The following is a 23472-nucleotide window of genomic DNA, read 5'->3' on the forward strand; positions in this document are numbered from 1 at the left end:
GACCGTTTGCACAGAGAGGACCGTAGTGCAAACGGTCGAAAAAAAGCTTCCATTTTTATTCATTTTTGTATTTTGAAAAATATAGCTTAGCTCATATAAATAATTGTGGATTTTTACTCATTACAGATTCGAGTATTTCTTCAAGGCATTCCGTCGTCGCTCTTGTACTCGAAATCCGAAGAATTCAAAGCGAATGTTCATTCCTTATCACTCCACAGCTGTATTGAGGATCCTTCCATTCAACTACAGATAGAATTGATAAAACAAAGGAAGGACGAAGTTCGCAGACGCGCAGATAAAAGAATTTCACAGTATTTGCTTTTCATGTCATGACTGTCAAACTTCACAGTACTTACGAGGAAGATAATCGTATGTTTGACATCACGCTCTAAAGTTAAGTTTTTCTGACACAGGAAGCTTATCAAGTTTATCAAGTCCAGTCAAAGACCTCACTTCCTACAAAAACATTCAGTAAATAATGGTACTGCTGGAACATCAAACATTATTTTATTCTCAATGATGATGATGATGATGATTATTATTATTAATATTATTCAGAAGATGAGCCCTATTCATATGAAACAAGCCCAAAGGGGCCACTGACTTGAAATTCAAGCTTCCAGAGAACATGGTGTTCATTAGAAAAAAGTAACAGAAGGTAACGGGAAATACAGAAAGAAGAGATCAGTTATTAAGAAAGAAAAAATAAATCAACAAATTAATATATAGATAGATAAAAATGTAAGTAAAATACAATGAGAATTTTAACCGTGTCATGCTTCTAATTTTATTTCAGTTTGTATTTTAATGATTTAATAATTTACTTATATCTTATATATTTATTTATTAATTTGTTAATCTATTTTTTATTAATAAGTGACCTCTTCTTTCTGTATTTCCCATTTACCTTCTGTTACTTATTGCAAATGAACACCTGATTCTTTGGGAGCTTGAATTTCAAGTCAGTGGCCTCTGTGGCCAGGAGTAGGGTTCATCTTTTGAATAATAATAATAATAATAATAATAATAATAATAATAATAATAATAATAATAAAATGCTACTTGTTCTGCTGCATAATCATAAAGCTGCTCGTTTTTGTAACCAGTGTATTACAAATCAGATTTGTTATGTGAATTAGCAATATGCCTGTCCCTAGTTATCTTATATAATTACTCATAAAGACTTACAACTAATATGAATCTCATTATAAAACACTTACCAAGCAATCTAAATAAAAACAAGACTTTTAGGTTGTTGTAAAAGTAGCTTTTTAAAATTAATTCCAAAGTCCCGTTTGGCCTTTTCTTCTCACAAAGGTTGTCCAAGAGACCATGACTCGTCTGAACAGGTGAATGGACACCTTTGTACCCGTTTGAATGGAACGCCTAAATTCCATCTCTCTCTCTCTCTCCTAGTATGGAGCTTTTCATACATGACCATAGCTTTTATTGAAACCATTCTCTCTCTCTCGCTGTAGTTAATATAAGTACAGCTTTTAATAAATCTCTCTCTCTCTCTCTTTATCCCAGTAGGGAGCACTTAATATGAATACAGGTTTTATTTAAACCAGTCTCTCTCTCTCTCTCTCTCAATGTGTGTGTGTGTGTGTGTGTGTGTGTATGATGTGTGTACACGTTCATATATACGTGACTCCAACAGATAAAACATAAACCAGGTACTTCCAGATTCAAGTGTTGTTATTAAGCGCTTTTACGACGACAACATCACTGACGTTGAGGCTAGTGAAGAAGACGGTAATAATGTTCTTAATGACTTCAGAACCGACAAAGGGGGAATGACTGTGGTTATGCTAATGCGCATGTGCGTGGTTCTAAGAACGTGTGCGCAGGAGAAAAGCATCGAGTGTGCACACAGACATATATATGCATATATATATATATATATATATATATATATATATATATATATATATATATATATAATATATATATATATATATAATATATATATATATATATATATATATATATATATATATATATATATATATATATATAATATATACATACATAAACTGAGTACGGAGATATACCTCTGTTTATTTCCTTTGATGATTGAATTACCCCTTCCAAAATCATGAAGGTTATTTATTTCGATGACTAACTGATTTGTTCAGGACACAAAATGCATTTATGAAATACCATGACAATCTTTCTGCCTCTCAACACCAGTCATTGTTTATAAAAAAAAAAAAACTCTCTTGCACCAGCAGTCTGGTAAATAAAATCCGTGGGATTATTATTATAATAACGGCAAAAATCCAATTTTGCTTTTTGTTCCCACTACGCCAAACAATTTTGTCATGACAAGAACCAGTAACGAAAATGGCTAAAGCATCATCCTTCTATTGAAGAAACTCTCGTCGTTAATTTGTTTCTTCATTCCCTCTTTGAAAACAGGAGGAACTATGAAGTAAATTATATTACTCCCTCAGTGATAATTTTCTAAAATAACATTCTACGGAATTTATTGTGTTATCATTTCATACTTTATTATAGTTATTTTTTATTCTCAATAATTATGATACATAGTCTTCCAATACTTCAAAGACAACGCGAAGACTATATTCCTTTAATATTCAAAAATATGATTTGCAATACGTAGGAGTCATTGATAAATTACAGTTTTCCAATTCAAGAATCTAATACATTTACATAATTTTTGCCTAATTCGCTGAGTTACCATACATCCAGAATGTGTAAGACCAATGTATAGTAATTAAGGGCAGGGTCAACCACAAACACAAAAATATTAATAAAAAAAAAAAGTACTTTACGTAGCAAGTTGAAACTTTCAAGGTACAATCATATTATCATTGCCAATGTTATATTAGTATAAGAACGCAATATGTATATCCGTTGTCCGTCCGTCAGTCCATCCGTTTGTCCGCCTTTTGAAATAAAACTGCGGTCTTATTATTTATCCTAGCCTCGCCTGCTCATGTATGTAAATACTCAAATATCATACAAACAGCGTGTAAATTAGTTTTTCCTAAAATTTCAAATAGTTCAAGATATATATATATAGGTAAAAAATGCACAACCGTGACGTCACGCCGATAACGCCCGATTTTTCAATATAATTCTCTCTAGCGGTATTATTTATCATTTTATTTAAAAAAGCTAAATTACATGAAAAAACACAACATATATGCATTAACATGAGAGGCTTCAAGAAAATCCAATAATATTTCGAACTTCAGCAAGTATTTGAAACCAAAAAAAGTATTGTTTTGAGTAATCGCACTTCAAAGTTTTCGGAAGATGTTTGAATGTTTTCATACACCATACCTTGGTTACTGACGTTATGAATTGTACTATTTTCACATACAAACATTCTAAACACTTGCATATCTATATCATACCGAAATAGTATTTTTGTATTGAAATATATAACAGAAATTATTAATATTTATTTTACTTACTTTGGTATCGTGCTGAATGTCGATAGCGTCAGCGTGTTTCTCTCTTCTTTTTCTTTTTCTTTTGCGCCTTTATCGGCTTTTATAGCCTCAATGCTGGGATGTCATCACAATATCAAATCATAGAAAAGGGGTTTTGTTTTACCAGCAGTGGGCGTCTTCCCTATTCTCATTGACATTGCTCATCAAAGTGCGGCAGTGCCACTAGATAAGTGGTGCCACACCAGGGCCATAAGTTGTGCCTTCTGTTGCTACCCTGGCCTCTTCCTCATGCACTTTTCTTATCTTCCTATATTTCATTTCTGATTTTTTCTGCTGTGTCATCATCGATGAATATTTTCTCTGTAATCAATCTTCTTCCTTATTTGTATGTTTTTGACCCCTTTTCACCTAATGCTCTCTCAAGTGCTTCTGTCCCTAAGTTGAATCTGACCACTGCTCTGTAAATACTGTATGTCATCCTGCTTAGTTGAAAGAATTTTGTTTTTGGCAGTTCATTCCACAGCACACTATGAAGACTTTCATTTGTTGATTTGTTTCGAATGGTCGTTGGTGGTGGTGAATCAGCCTTGACTTAGAGAACAGATACCAGACATCACTAGACGTTCAGGAATAAAATACCGAAAAATACATGCAGAAATGAACCGTATTTCGAGCCGCATAAGGTTTGTTATCACCCTCGGCCCTTTAACTGGTTACGCCCCGGTCACACCCATATCCCTTTAAACCCACGTGAGACTCGGTAAATGAGCGCGAAATGTTCCAATGAAGTTCGCACACTGTTTTTGGATAGTTATAGAATACAAATCCATGAAAAACTCGAATTTGATTTTTTTGAGATATAATGGCTTTCCAGAGGGTGACTCGGCCCTTAATAATTTAAATTTCAAAATATTAGCTCGGACTGGTTATAGCATTACACGACAGAAATGACGCAATTTGGAAAAACATGTTTCCTCATTTGGCGTTTTCGACAGAAACATTAGATGGCGACGGGCAAGAAAGTAATGGGAAGCATTTCTTTACAGGAAGGATTTGTTTACGGTGAAAATCAGTTGCCACCTTTCAATAATCTCTGAAGCGAAATTCTCTCCGGGAGAAAACGTCAGAAAAGGAAGAAACATTACAGGCTGGACCTGCATCTGATCGAAACCGTTAGGCCCTATGGCACACGAAGGAGAGGACACCTAGCGGTAAACAAGGCAAGACCAGAGGTCTCCACGATGCAGTGAACTCAGTTACTAGGAATAAAGACGGCCAAGTTTTTTTAAATATACAGGTTTAATTAGAACGCCGTGCATCTTTATACGTACAATTTGATTTATGACGTAATAGCCCCCTAAGGGGGTAGTGCCTTCAGTGCACCATATGCGGTGCACTGTAGGCATTACTTAAGGTTCTTTACAGCGTCCCTCCGACCCATACCTGCAACCTCTTCCATTCCTTTTACTGTACCTCCGTTCATACTCTCTTTCTACCATCTTACTTTCCAGCCTCTCCTAACAATTGTTTCATAGCGCAACTGCGAGGCTTTCTTCCTTTTACACCGCTCAAATCTTTTTACTGTAAATTTCCGTTTCAGCACTGAATGACCTCGTAGGTCCCAGCGATTGGCCTTTAGCCTAAATTCTATATTCCATATTATGACGTAATGGCAAAAATGCAGCTGCTAATCACTTCTCATTGAGTTAATTTACATAAAAGTATTGCAGGACATTGGGAACGAGGTAGGTAACTGTGACAGGATTTTAAAACATGAAGAATCTCTGGAGTAGATATATAAACTACAGTCAACCTAGCGCACTTGTTCAAAGGGGGGTCTCTTGGGTGAAAGAGCGATGCCAAATGTAATTTCCTCATTGTGCAAATAAGGCTATCGAAGGCTCCCTTCCGATTCTTCATAAAAAAAGGCTTTATTTAAGAAGCACATCTCATTATAACTGAGGGCAGTTTTATGATAATAATATTGTTAGAAATAGAATACGAAAATATTAATTAAGACAATGTGACACCGCTTTCCCAGTAGCCTTGGATTAACCGATTCCATGAAAGGGCCTCTAGGTCAACACAAGGAACAATGGATATCTCCCCAAAACGAAGCATCAGCCCTCAAACAAATGAATAATAAATTAATGAGCCCTTTAATTCCTAAAGGTAGGCCAATGTAACTTCAAATAATAAAATAATGAAGCATAGCAAAACTGTGGCATAAAATAATGAAAATTAATAAATACTATACAGTACTGACATTTAAAAATAAAAGAAATCTGCGAGGAAGAGAGAGAGAGAGAGCATTTCCAATGCACAGACTATTTTTCAAATGACATTTGTGCAATACTGAAACAACTTCAACAATACGTAAAATGCAAGAAAACCCCAGAGAAACAAAAGAAAAATTTTACTAATTAAAAAAAGACAAATGAGCCTAATAATTACTGGAAGTAATGTGAAAAAACACAGCAGTCTAAAATTATGAATTGGCATTTAAAGGAGGGAGAGAGTTACCTGGTGATAGTTAATAACTAAATTTCATTTAAGTTATGATCACATATCTTCATTTATGATAATAACATTTCTAAAACAAGAGTTAGCGGTAAACTCTGTTGTTTAAAAGAGAAACAAAACCAGGAAATGCCAGAGGATTATAACAGGTCAAGGTCTTAGGAAGGGAAAGGTATCCACAATCCACGAGTTACCTTCGAGAAAAGGAGATACGTCAACACTGTAAAGTGACTGACCAAGTACACTAAGGAGACTATAGTGTTGTAGTGGACACGAGGTGGAGAGTGTGTGCTGAGACTGCTCTAGATCTATTTGTGGACTTAAATAGATTTTTTCGATCTAGGCAGAGGCCTGCTGTACAATGTGAGTAAAATGACGTCCAAAGAAAAAGGGAAATGGGATAGTGATCAGACAATGTCATTAATAGAGCAATATGAAAGGTTCCCAGAACTGGAATGTCGTTGATGCAGTACTCTAATAAAAAAAAGGGCAATTGCTATAAAAGAAATAGCAAAGGCATACAACATTCCTGAATCAGAAATCACACGAAAATGGCACAATCTGCGTTGCCAAATGAACAGTGAAATGAGGAAAATAAAAAAGAAGAAAAGAGGCATGGGGACTGATAATGTGACTGTGAAAAGTTCATGGGAATTCTTCGACGTCTTCATGACTATGTCAAAGCTGCAGCAACTAGGTGCCTGGACCCTGATATCTCACCTTGAGTCTCTCAGGTCTGCCTGAAATTTCCTGGTCAAACACACTCCAGTTCCTCAAAGGAAATTCTAATCTAATAATTTTCACTATCTGATTCAAGACACAAATTCTCCCCTTTTTAAGCAAAACACGATTCTCCCTGGAAATTTGTTCAATTACATATGGAATAGTTATGTACAGGAACTCAGGATCCTTAAGAGAGAGATGATTAGATCTCTTACAATAATGTGGAATGTAATTCCAACTGGGAATACCCAACACATAATAAACCACTAATCATTTCCGCAACCCATATACAGTCTACTCCAACGTCTTATTCTCTGAGCAGTCCAACCCTAGAGTCATATTTCCATCTCATCACTACTCATTTCAGCAACCCATATACAGTCTACTGCAATGTCTTATTCTTTGAGCAGTGTAAACCTAGAGTCACATTTCCGTTGCATCAGTCTTTAGTCTCTTAATTTAATTATCCTCAAATTCCAAGTTCATTTCATCTCTTAGATATTCCACTTACATTAAGTTTGTACTTTACAGTAAATACCACTTAAAATAGATTCTTTCAGCGCTACTACTTAATCTATTCTAGCTACCCAAGTCTCTACACTTTGCATGCATCTTCAAGCAATGAACTGAAGTTATAAAAGATGTTCACTATCAGAACATAATTTCCAAGAATGCTACAGTAGGATTTTAAGTAACTCAATACTTCAAGACTTACCAATGATAATGTAAGTGCGGTACTGTTGGTATAAACCATTAAGCAGGTCTGCATCTTCTTTGCATTACCTTTTGGAGAACCTCCCATTTTTCCATTGCTGCATTTATGTACTGTCGATTTGTATGATTTGTCATCAAAGATGATTCTCCCCAACATGTGACCTCAATTTTCGTGTGTTAGACATTCTATGATATTCTGTTCACCCTCCATATGATTTTGAACAACTGATATGGTATCTAAGGCTTTTTTCCTTCTTTTGTGTTCTCCATAGTGGCCTTTCCTCGTTAGAAAATTCCAGGGGTGAGTTGCCGTCTTGTAGCAACTGAAGCAACAAACCTGCAAATGAGTCAATCTCTATGTAGAAAACTTACTTGGATATTTAGTGACGTAACCTAAAACCTTACCAAATACAAAAGTCCCTTAACATTTTAATTAAGAGCTAAGATAAAACAATTAGTTTTATCTTAGTTTTCAGATATAAAGTACTTTCTATAAACCATATGACACTCTACCTTTGAATAGGTCAATAAGTGATGCAATTCCTTACAATTAAGCAGTAACAGATCCCTTTATAACACTGTTTCTAGAAAAACTCATGCGTCTTCGAGAGTTTTTGCAATAACATTGATGTGATTCATCATTCACAACAACTGGACACCTAAAACAAAACAAATTATTGTTACAATCCTTTCTGAATACAGGCCCTGTTCCTAACACAAGGCATTAATATGGTTAAAAGATCCACAGTGGCATACACGTTGTATGTGCTGTATATTTGTGTCTTAATAGAGGCATTTGTATGTTTCTCAACATGCCTCTTCACAGCTGAAAAGGAATGCTGAAAAACATGCAAAAGCTTTTGTTGTTATAGTTACAAATACACTGTATATTCAACCAAAATTCTTTTAACCATAATAAAAAAAAATTGGGACAACATATTATTCTGTTGGCAACACAGCAGGTTGAAATTTATCCTATCCCTGAATGAAGGATTTGACCTACTATAGTATTTGAAAGCTAATAATCTTAACAAATAACATGCGAGTATATATTGAGAAAGGGCAGAACCAAGAGCCTGTCCTGAAAATCACATGCCTAATACTCGCTCTAGTTAAAAGTACCCCTAGTCATACGTTTTAGGATTTGAAAAACTTATAGCAGGCTCTGCTTCCTGTCTATCATGGAAGGGGAAAATGTGCTGAAGGTACAGCACAGACTTAGGTAGTAGGGGAGGATAAACTTAGGCAGAAGCATCACTGACATATGTAACTTGTGCAGTGTTAATGTACTTTAGTGTGAAAGTACTTTATTAGCCAGCTGATTATAACCTCCTGCAACACTTGCCCTGTATTTTAATTCAGTGTCAGTTACATTTACCTAAATGGAGCTGAACCTGCCTAGTGTTCAAAAGGTATTTTTGCAGCATCCTCGTAATTCTGTTAGCACAATGTCAATTATATTATACAGCAAATTTACTTTAAAATGACTTGGTATTAACAACTTGGCTACATTAATATGATAAAGTTATGCCTATTTAATGCTTTAATGTCCCCGTTTATATTTTTTATTTTTGGATTCTTGGCTTATTCGAAATATGACAGTAATGATGTTCCTTCTAACCTAAACTGATACCCACAACCCTCACGAGAGAATCAGGTATCTAAACAGATACCACTACAGCACTGCTAATAAGTTACCACTATGGCTCCATCAACACCACACATGAGACTCTCTGTTTGTCTTCAGATTTTTCAGTATTGCTAACCAATAAAATGAAAATATTCACTTACAGGATTGCTTGTACAACTATGAGCAGTTCAAAGTCAAATGATAGCCAATGGTTATATCTTATGAAGCAGATAGATCCATGTAAGTTTGTTTTGAGAAGAAATGGACCATAAATCTTTACATAATGTTGCATTCTATTTTAAAAATGGATTTAACAATGACCGTATCAAGGAGTGAGTGTATTTCTGTGAGATGCCAAAGCTAACCTACATCATCTAGCTAAGCTTTATTAAATTTCTGTTTCTGGAATAGCAAACTAAGAAAAAAAAGGGCCAAGGATATTAAAGGATTTTGTTCCAGTTTCTCCTCTAAATGACACTTGGCTACCATCTAAAATTACACCTCAGTATATTTTACACCTATGCTATACATTAACTTACTTTATCTTCAATAGGATATCTATCTTTAACTTCATAAATATCTTAGAGCAGACTAATACACATTTCATTCTCAATATTTAACACTCAATTTTGCCTGCACTTTCACTGAACTAACAACTGTGTCAAAACTGTCCAGGATCATACACCTAGGGTACTGTTAGCCTATCTTAGCTTCAAAGGATCAGGAGTCTTCAGTACAACAGAAATTAACACTGATCTTGCATTACAACTCCAGTAGCCTAGCATCAGTAGTGTAGCATTACCTTGACGATATAAAATAATTATCCCTACACCTCCACCTGTAAACCTTAAGCTATGGTAAATGATTGCCCATGACACAAGTCGATCGGTGAATTTTCACCTTTTCACTCGATATTTAATTAGTGAAACAAAAAATTAAACCTTTAAGAAAACCTTTCAAAAGATTGAAGTTTCACTAACTACAATAAGCATGTGATGTCTTTGTAAAATAAGTAATGAAGGCAATTTTGAATCCAATATGGCATCCCACCAAATGATGATGCACCCTGAACCGCCCTTGCACACTTCCTTCCCAGAGCTCATTTAACAGTGTACTGAACGCTAATTGAGTATATATGTAATTTTTATAGATATTACTCAAGAGTTTTGGATATATCTAAGTATTAGCTCCGCACAAACTGTTTGGAACGGTTCCATGAATACGCAGGGGCGTTCCTAAACATCTTGGGGCCTGGGGGGCACAGTCCCATTTGGGGACCCTCTTATGGGATGGGAGGTGAGCAAAGCAAGCCAAAGCAGCTGGGGGTTGGGGGGGAAATTTTTAGAATATGAGCAATTGTAGGGTCATTTTAAAGGCACTTGTAAATGCAAATTTCAGAAATTTAGCTTGTCCTGTCATGGCAGCAATGGTTAAATTTCACATTTTGGGCCTCCTTTGGGGCCTGGGGGCGATTTCAAACAGGCTCCCGGCGCCCCCTCAGGAACACCACTGCAATACAAGAGACATTCGGGAGCCATTGTACGCTCAAGAAGGGATTAAATGCAAGGAAATCGGTAATTTGTAAGTTGTCCTGCATGAGTGAGACTATGGCAAATTGTCGTTTTTCTGTTATTTTACTTTCAGTTATAGAACGAATTTAAAGTAATATTTTGTCGGCGGCTGAAACTAAACTGTAATTGACCTTTGAATACTACACGACTTGAATTACCAACGCTGGGTAGGTTGCCAAGATTCCACGGCGATCCCACCACATTTCCATAGCTAATACGCAAAGTTGTAACCAGTAAACACCCCACGGGTTACGTTAGGCTGGTATTTTTAGGTGTTTACTGGTTACAATTTTGCCGTTTAGCTATGGAGGAGGGTTGGGGGGCTCGCTGCGGAATGCTGGCTTAGATCTACACTGTCAGTAGTGTAGTCTTCAAAGGTCAATTACAGTTTAGTTATAGCCGGCCGACAAAATATTACTTTAAATTCTTGTAAAGCAAATAAAATAACATAGGAAAACGTCAATTGCCATAGTCTAGCTCACTGCGGACGGCAGGCTTAGAATTACCAGGAAATCTATTATAAAAGGAACCATACTAACCTAATCAACCCTACCTAACCTAACCAAGTAGGTCGTGTTACTTAGCCGAGGGCTCTGCCCTGCACCCCTCAGCGAAAGAAACCACTTTTTACCAAAAGTTCCCCTATAACACTGCGCATGCACGATAGCAAAAATATAATCAGTTCTGAGGTTAATTACAGGTTAATTACAGTCGAGCAACAAAAAATAACTGTAAATTCTTGATAAGCAACCAAAATACTACAGAAAGGTTAATTTCCAAGGTAATACCTGACACGGAGCTAATACTTACTTCTATCGCTTTTTGTTGTAATCAGCACAATAAAACAACATTTTGTTGCCTATAGGCTACTAGTTAAAGTATGAGGCATGGAATTCCCGGGGCCGGGGGTCATGTGGTTGAACTGAAATAGGTCTATTAGCCTAGGCCACAGTCTACACTACCCTAGAACAGACTAATACATTCTTCCACTAGAAAACTAATTACAGCTGAATAATGCCTGTAGGATACTTAAAACAAGTTTCCCTATGACAACTAAACCATCTTTAAGACACTTTTTTGGCAGGTTACGTTTATATGTCGCTTTCATCTAAGCATCAACAAATTTCTAAAGTACGTGGAAAAGACTCACAATTAGCATAATGTGGAAAAATTGTCGACAAAACGGTAAGATAACTACGCGGCAGACCTTAGTTTCGTCTGGCAAGTTAATTGAAAAGAAAACAGCTGATTTATCAACAGCACATAATTTAAAAATACCTCAGTAAGGCAAATGGTCATTACAGTGACTTCAAAATGGGCCATATTGAATTATTGAATATTACATAAATGTTCCTCAAAAACTGAAGTATAGTTTCAACGAAAGCTTACGAAATCTCCATCAAGTGTTTTTGGCAACGACGACGAGCAGAAATAGAGACCATTTGAGCAGAAGAGAATAATGAATGACAGTCTACAGTTATATATAAATATTCATAGTATTTAAAGGTTTCACTACATTTTCGACTTTAATTTCAGGCTTGAATTTTTCCTTAAATTCGGAGACAACACCACTGTAGACATCTATTGACAGCTAAAATAAGCGATAAAAATACTTATCAAACAGTAACTGACAACTTTTTGTTTACACAAAAAATAAGCTCCAATTTTGCGTAAGATATGAGGAAAATTGGTAAATTAAGTCAATAAATATATTTTAAAATAATTTTTACTTTCTTCCATCATGAATGATATTGAATTTTGCGGTAAAAGTTGCTAAAATAAATAAAAATAAAAACATTAAATAGCAACTTCAATGTTTCAAGCTTTTTTTGATAAATAACTATTGTCTAAGCATTAACAATTTTGCATACAGAAATATCTCATCTTCTCAAATTAACAAAATAAAGGAAATTCCACATTTTTCATAATTTTGTGTCAAGAAGTAAAATTATTAGTGTTATTTTTATTAAGAAATGAGAAATCTTCAGGGTGTTTCGCTACTGATGTTTAGTAATAGAGCAGCCAGACGAATTATAAAAGTTGACACTGACCTAAAAGTATAACACAACGTAATATTGAAGAATATTTAAACACACAATATGGAGACCCCAGATGAGATTAAAATAGATATTCATATATATTAAGTACTAAAAAGTTTGATAATGCTGAGCATTAAGACATTTTCGGGAGATTTTGTTGTTAAGTCGTCTTTCAAAACATCATTCAAAATGGGAAACAACTTAAAATTAAATACAATAACAATGAAGTTATTTTGAAGGGAATGAAAATAAATATTTCTAAAAACGCGTTCCTTTAATACTGAAACGCATACGGATGTCAGAAATAGATAACTTAAAAGCTTTACATAAAATAATAATGATCATAGTAACCGAAGGTAATATACAGTATCTGGCAAATGCATTATGATTAAGATATGCTTTAAAGAGCGCTATGAGAAAATTTACTCTGTTCAATATACAGTATAATTAATGAAATAAATAGTGACTGGTAGCTATTTAGGATAGTCAGTGGAAATCACAGAAATTTATTTACAAAATAATATTTGGCAACTTTCAGAACTCACTTAACTTGAACGCTTTTAATATAGGATGATTTATACCTAAAGTCATTCAATCTAATAATATATATCAAAACTCTAACGTGGTATATTACTATAACTTTTAACGTTTCTGTAAGATCCTGCACAGGTTCCTCCCACTCACTTAAGTAACTTTTAATCATTTGGAAGTAAATTGCTAGCAAAATTTAGTAATGATAGAAATTGGTAAGTTTGCCATTTAACAATTAGTTTCTCATTTTCTAATTTGACAAGAATTTTATGAATACTGTATCACTTTGAAACCATAGCTAAGATATATTTGGATATAAAGAGTGATAGGTTCAAGAAATGTCAGAAGTGAAAGACTGATCCTTTATTATGTTGTGTTTTAGATTTAGCTGGCCTTGTGCCTTTATTATTCTCGACAGGTGTTTATGATGCGGGAAGCGGACGGAAAGGTAGCGGGCGACCTGAGGCCCCTCACTGCATCCATTCAGAAATTGTGTTTGTTAACAGGCATAAGATGACATATATAATGCGTTACAGAACATGTAAAAGGCAGATATTTAAATTGGCGGAAAGGCCGTACAATGATGCATACAATGAGATACAAAAAGAATCTGAAGTAATAACAAGTAACATATATGACGTGATTAATGTACATATGAGGAAAGAAACACAAGAATGGAGAGGCGATTTGACGCCCTTACAAATATTCCCCCCCTCACCCCGGACAATAATTAGAGGAGCAATTATTGGATGAAACAACATTAATCACGCAATCGCTGAGGTAGTTGGAGTAGGCCCCTACTCCTGGAGAACTATGGGCGTGGGCTGGAACCAACATCTGGGGTTGGCTCGATGTGTCCCCCTTTGGTGGGGGTTGGGGCGGCAGGTGTGTCTGCAGGGAGGTACTGAGGGGGGAACTCTGGGGCGCCTGCCTGCCTCCTCACATACTTCATTGTCCAACAGAAATGTGGGCTTCAGTCTGTTGATGGTGACCCAATCTTCACGCCCGTGGATGTCCAGGAGGTATGCCTTTGCGGCCAGCCTGATGACTCGGTGGGGCCCTCTGTAGGGCCTGGTTAAGGGCGGACAATGGGCGTCCACCCTGATGAAGACGTAGGCGCAGTAGTCTAAGGCGGGTGGGCTGTAGGTGGTGGTTCTGTCGGTGAAGGTCTTATGGCAGGGCGTGAACTTCTGTGCGAGTTCCCCCAACCTTGGGAGGAGGGTGTCAGCGCCGTCAGCAGGAAGAATTCTCTGGGATCGGCCAGTGTCTCCCCGTAGAGTTTCTCAGCAGGGGAGGCGTCGTCATTTGCCTTCGGAGCGGTGCGGAGACCCAGCAGGACCCAAGGCAGCTGTTCCTTCCACCTCTCATCGGTGCAACGTGCCATGAGAGCTGCGTTAAGAGAGTGGTGCGCCCTCTCGACAATGCCGTTTGCTGCGGGGTTGTAGGCCGTTGTGCTGTGTAGTGTTGTACCCATCAGGCGTGCCAAGGGGACCCAGAGCTCTGACAGGATGCTCTGTAGTGATGCTGTCTGGCACTCAGAAATATTGATCCCCAGAGAGCAGGAGAACTGACAATTCGGTACAGCTGCTGTGGTCTGCAGCGGCTGCGCTCACTGGATTCTACAGTTTCCGTATAGCTGTCGTATCTTTATTTTATATCTGCCTCCCAGCAAAAAAATTCGTCTGATCTTTTTGTCAGCTGACCATTTTCAATACAATACTATAGTCCTAATTTCTTCAAAAACATGAACAAAAATTTACTTTCCTAAATTTTAAGCAATAACCATAATAATGATCCTGAAAATACTAGTTATATTGTCAATAATATCGTATTTTGTTGAGAAGATAGTAATTTCTCTGACTTTCTGCTGAAAACATTTTGGCAACACAAATAAAGCAGACGAATTATTGAAAAGGAAAACGTTTAAGATTTGAGGATTTGTAAATTGTAATAAGGTAACGCATGAATAGAGATTAAACAAAACAATGAAATGAGACAAAGTGGTGTTTTCATACATACATATAAATACATACAAACACACATTCAACAAAATTAAGCAACACTGAATCGGATTGGCAGCATGGGAGACTCATGACAAGTTATGGTGAGCGTGAGGCTAGCAGCTTCCCCCTAAAAAACCTGCTTGGAGCAGGAAGAATGACACAGAAAGAGATATTCCTTTAACAGAAAAGTGGTTTAGCAGTAAGCAGTGTACCTTAGACATTGCTGCCCTAATAAATGTCAATGGTTTTGATTATAGTAATCCTCCATCATTATTTGTAATTTACTATTACAGTGTAGTTGGCAGGACTGGCAGTAGCATATTATACAATAAACACTTGACAACAACTGGCGAAAGCAGCATATGGGTCATCACTTTTGCTAGCCCCATGCCCTTCTCTAATCAGGTTTGTAGCCAGCAGGTAAATGATCATTGCTTATCTCAATGGGATGCAATCATTATTATGGGAAACAGGACCAAAGAAGTAACTCATGCTCCCCCGTGGGATTAAACTCTGGCCCTTTGCACATAAAACAGGCAATTTTAGATCATGATAGTGGTGTTGAAACTAGCAAACTTAATTAAAATGTATGAGAATATAATGCTCAAAATATATCAGAATTTGAACAAGAACTTAATGAAGATAACTGATCCATCTCTCTCTCTCAGCACGTGCATAGTTAAAGTATACATTAGAAATTAAGTCCTTTATTAGACATACTTTGAGCTGAAAAACCATTTTTAATCTGTACTAAACTTAAATGAAAATTAAATGACTTAGTAAGTAGAACTTTCCACTATACAGACAATTATAGATCATTTTTTGTGCCTTTGTACATATAATGGGGTATTCAAATTGTCCCACAGCTCACAAATAGAGGAACTCGATCCGAGAATTGGACGAGGAATGGAATAGCATTGGAATGTTCATTAACGATTTAGGTTGTGTTCGTTGACCTAAGCTAGGAATTATGCACTATAGCTGTCAATCAATCGATTGGTGTGAGTCGTTGCTGCAGTGGAGAGAGAGAGAGAGAGAGCTCAATTCCCCATCAAAATGTATGTCATATCTTAGTTTGAAAAGACAGGACCTAGATGAGGCGATTCTCGCCCAACCAGCGTAAAACCATTTAGTGGAATCTCTCTCTTCCTCGTAAAGAGCAAGTTACATACAGCAGACCCACAATGAAGAATTTGCTTTGATGCCTCCATATAGCTAACACTAATGACCTTTACAAGGTGACACTACCTTTGTGATGTCTAGAGCTTCCTTAAATCAGTCACGTTCATTTTTTATAATAATCATCATTATCATTTAACAGATGGTGTCTGTGGTCACGATATTTTCATAACTAAAAATAAAACCGTGGAAAAAAATATAGTTAGTCTCACTTGTGTCATGGTAAAGGTTCCAGCTTCATTGCAGGTCCTTTCAACATCACCATTCAAGACATACTAGCCGAGGAATGGTGACGGTCAAATCATCCTCAAACAGTTAACAAACGTCTACTGGTTCAGTTCGGAGGTAATGCCTTTACATCGGCTCCTTAACCCTAGTTTCCGAGCTCTTTTAGCTTTTTGTCTTTCCTCTTTCACATTCTGCGTAGTTTGTCTTTCTTCTCTTCTGTTCATTCCTCTATAAACGAAAAGTTTCCCGTTACATTTTTCTCACTTTCATTCTTTGTCCTACATAACGTTCATGCGATATGTCCTCCTCCAGGCTTTTTCTTATCGTTCATAGATGGGCAATTTGCTCTAGCCCGGTAGAGTAATTGTTGATGGGCCGGTATTATAACTCTATCTTCTCTTATTTCTGTTTTCCCTCCCCTGTATGTTTCTCACCTACTCTTACCGTTAACCTTTTCGTTACAGTTTTCCTATACATTTGTCCTCTTTTTATTCCCTCTTCCTTTATCCTTCTTAGTATTCTTTCATATATTTCCATCATTTCCGTATAATTGTACATTTTCAGCTATTTATTGTGCCCATCCTCTTTCATTTCCTTTAAACCACCTTTCAGCAAACCTTTTCCCCTGTAGTCTACGTTTCTCATAAATTATTCCAACTCATAATTCTCGTTTTCATTACCGACGTACCCACCCCCAACCCTTTTCGTACACACTGAGAAATGCAACAATGCGTACTTTGAAATCTCAGCCAATGAGACTGGTAAGTAAAAGGTCCGTAAAAGAAACAGAGAACAGTGACTATTTTAAGCCATTATACTATATTTTGATCAATAAACATCAGCTCTCGTCTCGGTGGAAAACGATAGAAGACATTAGTGGAGCAATATTTATTTTCTCAGGAACACGTGAAGTTTGAATACAAATTACCACAAGGATCAATCAAACAGAGGATAAGGTCCTGACCGGTTTCATGTACCGAGACAATTTCCAAAGGACTGGTACATAAAGGTTGCTGACAACTGCAAAGAGCAGGCGGAGCTTCTTAGAAGAGAGAAGGGTGTGCTATTCATAAATCTTCTTTTTTGCAAGACACCGAATGTGGATTTTTTCTTTGGGGGAAGATAACAATCATATAATTTTCTTGTTATCTGGACCAGACTTAACTACACTCATTAAAATCTTTACCCTTTACGTATATCTGTGGAAATGTGGATCAAAATTTATACATCTCTTGGCTGATGTTTACATTCTTATTAAACTTCCTTTTATAAACTAAACTTAATTAAGTTCTTAACATTTTATTAGAATACATCAGTTTTTTAGTGTCTGTCCTATTGATATCATGATTATTATCCCTTAACATGAGCAGCGACTAACATATTCCTGTACGTATCTTTACGTTTGATGCTCTTTCCCAGTGGTTTACCATTTTGACCCACATGAAATTTATCACATGAATTACTTTGTATTTGATGTACACATTCTTGGTACAGTCATTAAAGTTCTTTATCAGTTTTTTTATGATATTACTGCCCTCACGTGAAAAATTAACAATGCCTTTAAAGTTATTGTAATATTGCGGAACGAGAATGTTTTTCGTGTTACATATTTGTTTTATTCGCGTAAGAAGTCCTTTATTTTGCCGCTCTCATTGCATCGTCCAATACAATATCTGAAATGTTAATCCCCTGTGTATTTTCCTAATAACATTTATTTCATCATGTATATATTCAGGGCTATAAAAGCAATGATGTGAACACTGACTTCTTAACTTAGTGTTGAAGCCCAAATAAATGCAAACTAATTGCTTCTGTGAATATCGCAGTCCAAAAAGGGGAAGGCTATAATCATTTCCCCTACCTATAGTAAAACACATTGAAATAATAAAAAAAAAAGGGATCAAATTGTTCACATCCTGCATCTTCATTCTCAAAGCACATAAATTCACACAAAGTCACATCTAAAACACTTATCTTTTGTCACAAAATTCATCAAAGTGGTGTGGAGTTCCGTGTACGAACTTTGCTAAATACTTGCATTTTCAACCCCGGCATTTTCTGCTAACTCAGGCGGTCAGACTTCATGATAAACAAATATTGGGTGACAATTCGTCTTTCATGATTTTCTGTTGGCCTCAGGGCTTTGTCATTTGTGAAATTTCAGTTAACAGTTCAATTTCTTTTTAAGTGGAATCAAGAGCAATATTTATCATTAAACTCGGAGAAGCTAAGTTCCTTCTTTAAGTTAAAATGGTCATAATTAGCTTTTAAAATTATTCCTATACTTTTTGGTGATTTAACTATATCATCACAAACTCTAGCCACTAGACAGAGGCAAATGGTGCTCTCTAATACCCTGAGTTTATAAAACCTTGGCTACTTACTCAGCAGATCAAATCGAGCCAACCCTCAATCTTGACTGTAGAACTAGAGCAAAAAAGTGACTTGTGTGCGTCTCACAGTGTTTCAGGAAAACAGGAATTTTCCACTCAAGTTAATTATCATCAATGAATAGTATGTAAACAGAATACTATTTATGTGTCTATTTCCTCTCTAATTACCCTCCTTTAAGTTATACCTCTAGGAGGGTCAGTTCATGACATCCTGTTGTGTTTAGTGCAGATTGCAACATGTGCTAGTTGCAGAGAACTGTCCCAACAGAGGCACAGCTGCTAGCCCATCTTAAAGGGAACTTAAGAGGCGGGTCTTTCGCAGATGTAGCTGAAAAAAAGGAATTCTTTTTAAAAACAAGCATTTTTAAGGAAAAAGAAAAATTCTTCAAGGGAACTCCTCGAGCAAAGAGTTCTCAGTCTTCCCAACAACAGCCTCATTAAAAATATTTAGCCAATGGTTACAGCAGAGGTTAGGACTTGCTGTTGAGGTTTTAGCTGCTGTAGAAGATAAATTGTTTTAAACATTAGAGGCTCTAGATGAAAAGAAATATGTCATGTGAGGAGAAAACAAGAAAGAATAGCTCATGCATAAAAGCTTATAAATACACATGCATGATGAAGTCAACCACATTTTTCTTTTTTGTTAATAAAAGTGCACATTTTTATGTCACAAATACAAATACAAGTTTGATAACCAACAATTTCATCTGGACTATTTGTCTTGTTTTAAGAGAGAGAGAGAGAGAGAGAGAGAGAGAGAGAGAGAGAGAGAGAGAGAGAGAGAGAGAGAGAGAGAGAGAGAGAGACCCTTAACAATGGCAAATATTTCAATACGGCTCCATCTCTCTGGCTTTGCCACTCGAATTCATTAATAAAAGAAATGAGTCGTTACGTAGTGGCGATTATCTCGTCGAATTTCTTAAACAGCATCATTGTCGCGACATCAGCGCCAAATGTCTGAAGATCAAAGATCTGAACAGAACACGAAAAGTAGACCGGTTTCCTCCGGAAGCAATCTTTCCCGAGGTTTCCCGTTTTCGTTAAAATGTCTCTGGAACGAGAGATAATCTTCCCCAGGACCGGGGGTTGTGATCTTTTCAAATGTGACTGAACTTTGTCTCACATTGAAGAGGGGCTAAGAAGGGAATCAAAGTCTATACAAGACAAATACTTTGCTGTTATAAGTTACAGGTTTCTCTCTCTCTCTCTCATGAGACTCTTTTCATATATACAAGGTAACTTGGTAGCAACAATCAAATTCACAGATCATTCTTACCAGTGACTCAAGGAACAATCTTTGTCATACCATTTTCCGTCAGAATACACAGCAACACAGTCTTGTCCATTGTTATCGTTTGGTTCCCCGCCTCCCCAGCTAAAGTAATGAACAGTTAAGATTAGAACGACGTTAATATTTGACATTAAAGTATGATGAATGTCATATGTACAGAAATTCGCAACCTCTTTCTGTGTGTGGGTGTGTTTTTTATGTTATTGTACATATATAGTTCAATTCAAGTTTTAATAGTGATTAACAGCCTAGAATAAAGGAAGTTCATTTATCTCCGGAATATCGTGAAGATGTTTTGTCTTGTCCAAACTATTATCAAGGGATCGCTGAAAACTAGAAGCTATAATGGCCTATCTGTGAAGGTGAGAAATTCCCTTACTCTCTTGAAATCCATAGAGCAGTGTGTCTCTTGCCACTGAAAAGCGTCAACATTACACTGGGGAACGATATATCACAGGTGCATACAACTTTGTGAATCTTTTAATCATGAAACATCAACAAAACATCAGTCTAGCTATTTTAGATGTGAAAGTTGACTTATCACGGGAGCGTTCTGGAAACCTTCTTTGAATGCTACAGAATGTATCTTGGCTTCCACTGGATCCAATGTTAAAGTGTTGAATGAAGACATGGCTAACAGGCACTGCAGCTTCCCATTTCATCCATTAATTCTGGGAAAAATACTTGTGAGATTAAGTGATGTCTTCTGCTTAGAATATGTCCGGTGCAGGGAGAGATGTAGAAAGAAAAAGAGTGAATAAGATGGAGCTAACGTTCGTCAACCCTTTTAATTTTTACATATGAATGCTTTACTAGCTAAAAAAAAATCACTAACAAAGTAAGAAAGTTCACCTGACAAAATGATGTTTTATGTGAGTAAATAATATTGGGCATTCTTAAGAATATATCTATATATATAAACTGACCATCACGGCAGGTCTGCTGCCAGGTTGGTTAAGTGCTATCCAGATTTAAGGATTTTCTCTCCATATACTTTGTTAATTATGTAAATTTTGGGATACTGCTTAATGTCATGCTTTATTTGATATACATCTAACAAGGGAAATATATAGAATAGTCACCTTGCATAATTGTTATTGTCTTGAACACTGCTGTTATCCACAGACCATTTAAAGCTGTTTTCAATGTCTCTGTCATTCAGTCCAATCCAGAAGCCTTGGTTACCTAATTTATCTGTTGAAAACAAGAAAAGAAATATTCTGTGAATACACACCTCCGTGAAATGTACAAATGTAAGACTGTCCATATTACCATCTCCAGTCTCACCCTGTGAAAGACCAATCCTGGGAAAGAACAATTTTGTCATAATTTTGTATTCCATTAAAATATCAAGACTACCAGAACATACTGGTGCTTCTACTACTACTACTACTACTACTGTTACTGGTAACATTCACAAGATATATGTATTTTTACCATTAAGCCATACAGACATCTTAACTACTTGGTGTTCTCTCTTCATTTGCAAACACTTCCACCCGTCTGAGTCTGAACAGGAAGTGAATGAGGACACTCTTACTTTGCTATGTGGCTTCAAATCCAAGCATGTTAGGCGAGACAGTGCTAGGCAGAATAATAAAAGTCTAATTAAGCTCATAGTAACTGTCAGATTCAAATAAATCTTACAAGAGTGAATACAGACACATCCCAACCTTCATAATATCCACCCAAGGAAGTTAGGAGCGGCATGGCTCACAAGTTTGACTTCGGAGGAGAATGGAAAATCTCCAAGTATGAACTATATTGGGCACTTATGGCTGCCCTTGTGATGGAGAGTACTGTCGCCGTTGAGGGATCCAGGAGTCTGGAACCACCTTACTTTATATACATAAACTGAGATGAGGTGTGGAAGCCTCTCAGTGAGAGCTGTACTGGATGTAGGATGGCTAGGGACTTTTACAGCTCTCTCTAGTGCCCTGGTATAATCTTGTAATCCTTTTACAAAATTATGAACACGGTATTAAAATTGTACATGTTTAATTTTCATTTCAATTCTTGTTTTTTATGATATTTTTACTGTATTCTGCTAAACAGTAGAATGCAATTCCATTGTGAATGTATGGTAGCCCTAAAGAAAACCATGGATGGTTGAAAAGGCTGTCGGCAGTAATTTTTTTGTCAGTGGATTGTGGAAGCCAAATGTGCATTAACACTTGAAGAAAATGATGAAAAGGCTGTGTCACAGAAGTGTAACCAAAATGCGGAAAGGCATGGAAAGACCAAATAAATGCGGAGAAATTTGCTGGGCTCTTTCAGCTGCTCAAACCCAACACCCACCCTTGTGCTGGAATACACGGCTACCCTAGGCAGATCTAAAGAAGTTAGGACTAGCGTGGTCAGCAAATTTGTGATGAGGAGTACTGTTGCACAGCTGCATGTGTGAGATGCCTGGCCAACTCCACAAAAGATCAGGTGGGACCTACAAAACATAAAATGGAAATTCCCAAGGGAGGTAAAGCCGCCGATTGAAGACAAGACTCCGTTTGTGAGTTGTCCTGAAGACTGCCCTCAGAAAGTCCTAACATAAACCTAGAGAACAAGTTACCTTCAGAAGACAGTCAATGGAGAAACAGCCACCACAGCAAATACTTGTCCCCTGAGTGCACCAAAACTACAGACAAAAGAGGTCATGGGCTAGCTGGCTTCAGATGTATGAGGCCACTACTGATGTCCTCAACAGGTGCACAGCATGCAGACACAGTCCCTGAATACGTCGAGGCTCACCTCAGTGGTAACCATTCCTGATGTGGAAATCTATACTTCTATAGGGAGAGACCATGGGACCCCAGGAGGCCAAAAGGGCCCCCTGCCATCTGTGCGGTGCTAATCAAAAGTTAAATTATTATTATACAATACGGGGCAGGCAAGGCATGAGTGGTATATAATAAAAATATTGCATCACCACTGAGTAATTAACTTTCTTTCACTACCATTTATATAAAAAAAAAATTTGTGCGCGCGTTAAACTGAATTTTCAAGTGTTTTATGGGAAAAATGTTGGATCTCCATTCGCCATTGAGCTACTGATGTTCTTTTTATGGTTATATATCCTGTCACAGAATGTGATCTTGCACTGTACATGTTCTCTGTTATTAAGCGTAATAACTCACAGTGCAATTGGGCAGGTGTTTTTCTAAAACAAAGGAATGCCTTCGTGCAAACTGTACCAAAAAAAAAAAGGGGGAATTTCTGATTGTTTGCTTG

At 36.7% G+C, this 23472-nt stretch overlaps 3 protein-coding genes across 4 annotated transcripts in view; all 3 read right to left on the reverse strand.

The window, feature by feature from the left end:
- Positions 1-12045, reverse strand: part of LOC136828388 (carbohydrate sulfotransferase 12-like) — a 24597-nt gene extending 12552 nt beyond the window's left edge. Inside the window, exons 1-2 of the mRNA XM_067086407.1 lie at positions 11973-12045; positions 7384-7719 (exon numbers count right to left, since the gene is read on the reverse strand). The gene's annotated coding sequence lies outside the window, so the exon portion shown is untranslated. The remainder of the gene's footprint in view (positions 1-7383; positions 7720-11972) is intronic.
- A 1905-nt stretch (positions 12046-13950) lies between these two features.
- On the reverse strand, positions 13951-14627 carry LOC136851034 (uncharacterized). The gene is made up of 2 exons (XM_067125008.1): positions 14363-14627; positions 13951-14279 (listed from the first exon to the last, which is right to left on the reverse strand). The coding sequence occupies exons 1-2, from the start codon at positions 14625-14627 to the stop codon at positions 13951-13953; spliced, it is 594 nt and encodes a 197-aa protein (XP_066981109.1).
- Positions 14628-18474: 3847 nt separating this feature from the next.
- The window catches only part of LOC136854787 (neurogenic locus notch homolog protein 2-like), a 137979-nt gene continuing 132981 nt past the window's right edge, over positions 18475-23472 (reverse strand). For both annotated transcript variants that reach the window (XM_067131355.1, XM_067131358.1), the window contains 3 exons: positions 21330-21441; positions 20233-20331; positions 18475-19284 (listed from right to left, as the gene is read on the reverse strand). In XM_067131355.1, the coding sequence (XP_066987456.1) occupies positions 19257-19284; positions 20233-20331; positions 21330-21441 (239 nt within the window). In that variant the 3' untranslated portion in view covers positions 18475-19256. The remainder of the gene's footprint in view (positions 19285-20232; positions 20332-21329; positions 21442-23472) is intronic.

This window comes from Macrobrachium rosenbergii, chromosome 3 (genome assembly GCF_040412425.1).
Source record: "Macrobrachium rosenbergii isolate ZJJX-2024 chromosome 3, ASM4041242v1, whole genome shotgun sequence".
Classification (NCBI taxonomy): Eukaryota; Metazoa; Arthropoda; class Malacostraca; order Decapoda; family Palaemonidae; genus Macrobrachium; species Macrobrachium rosenbergii.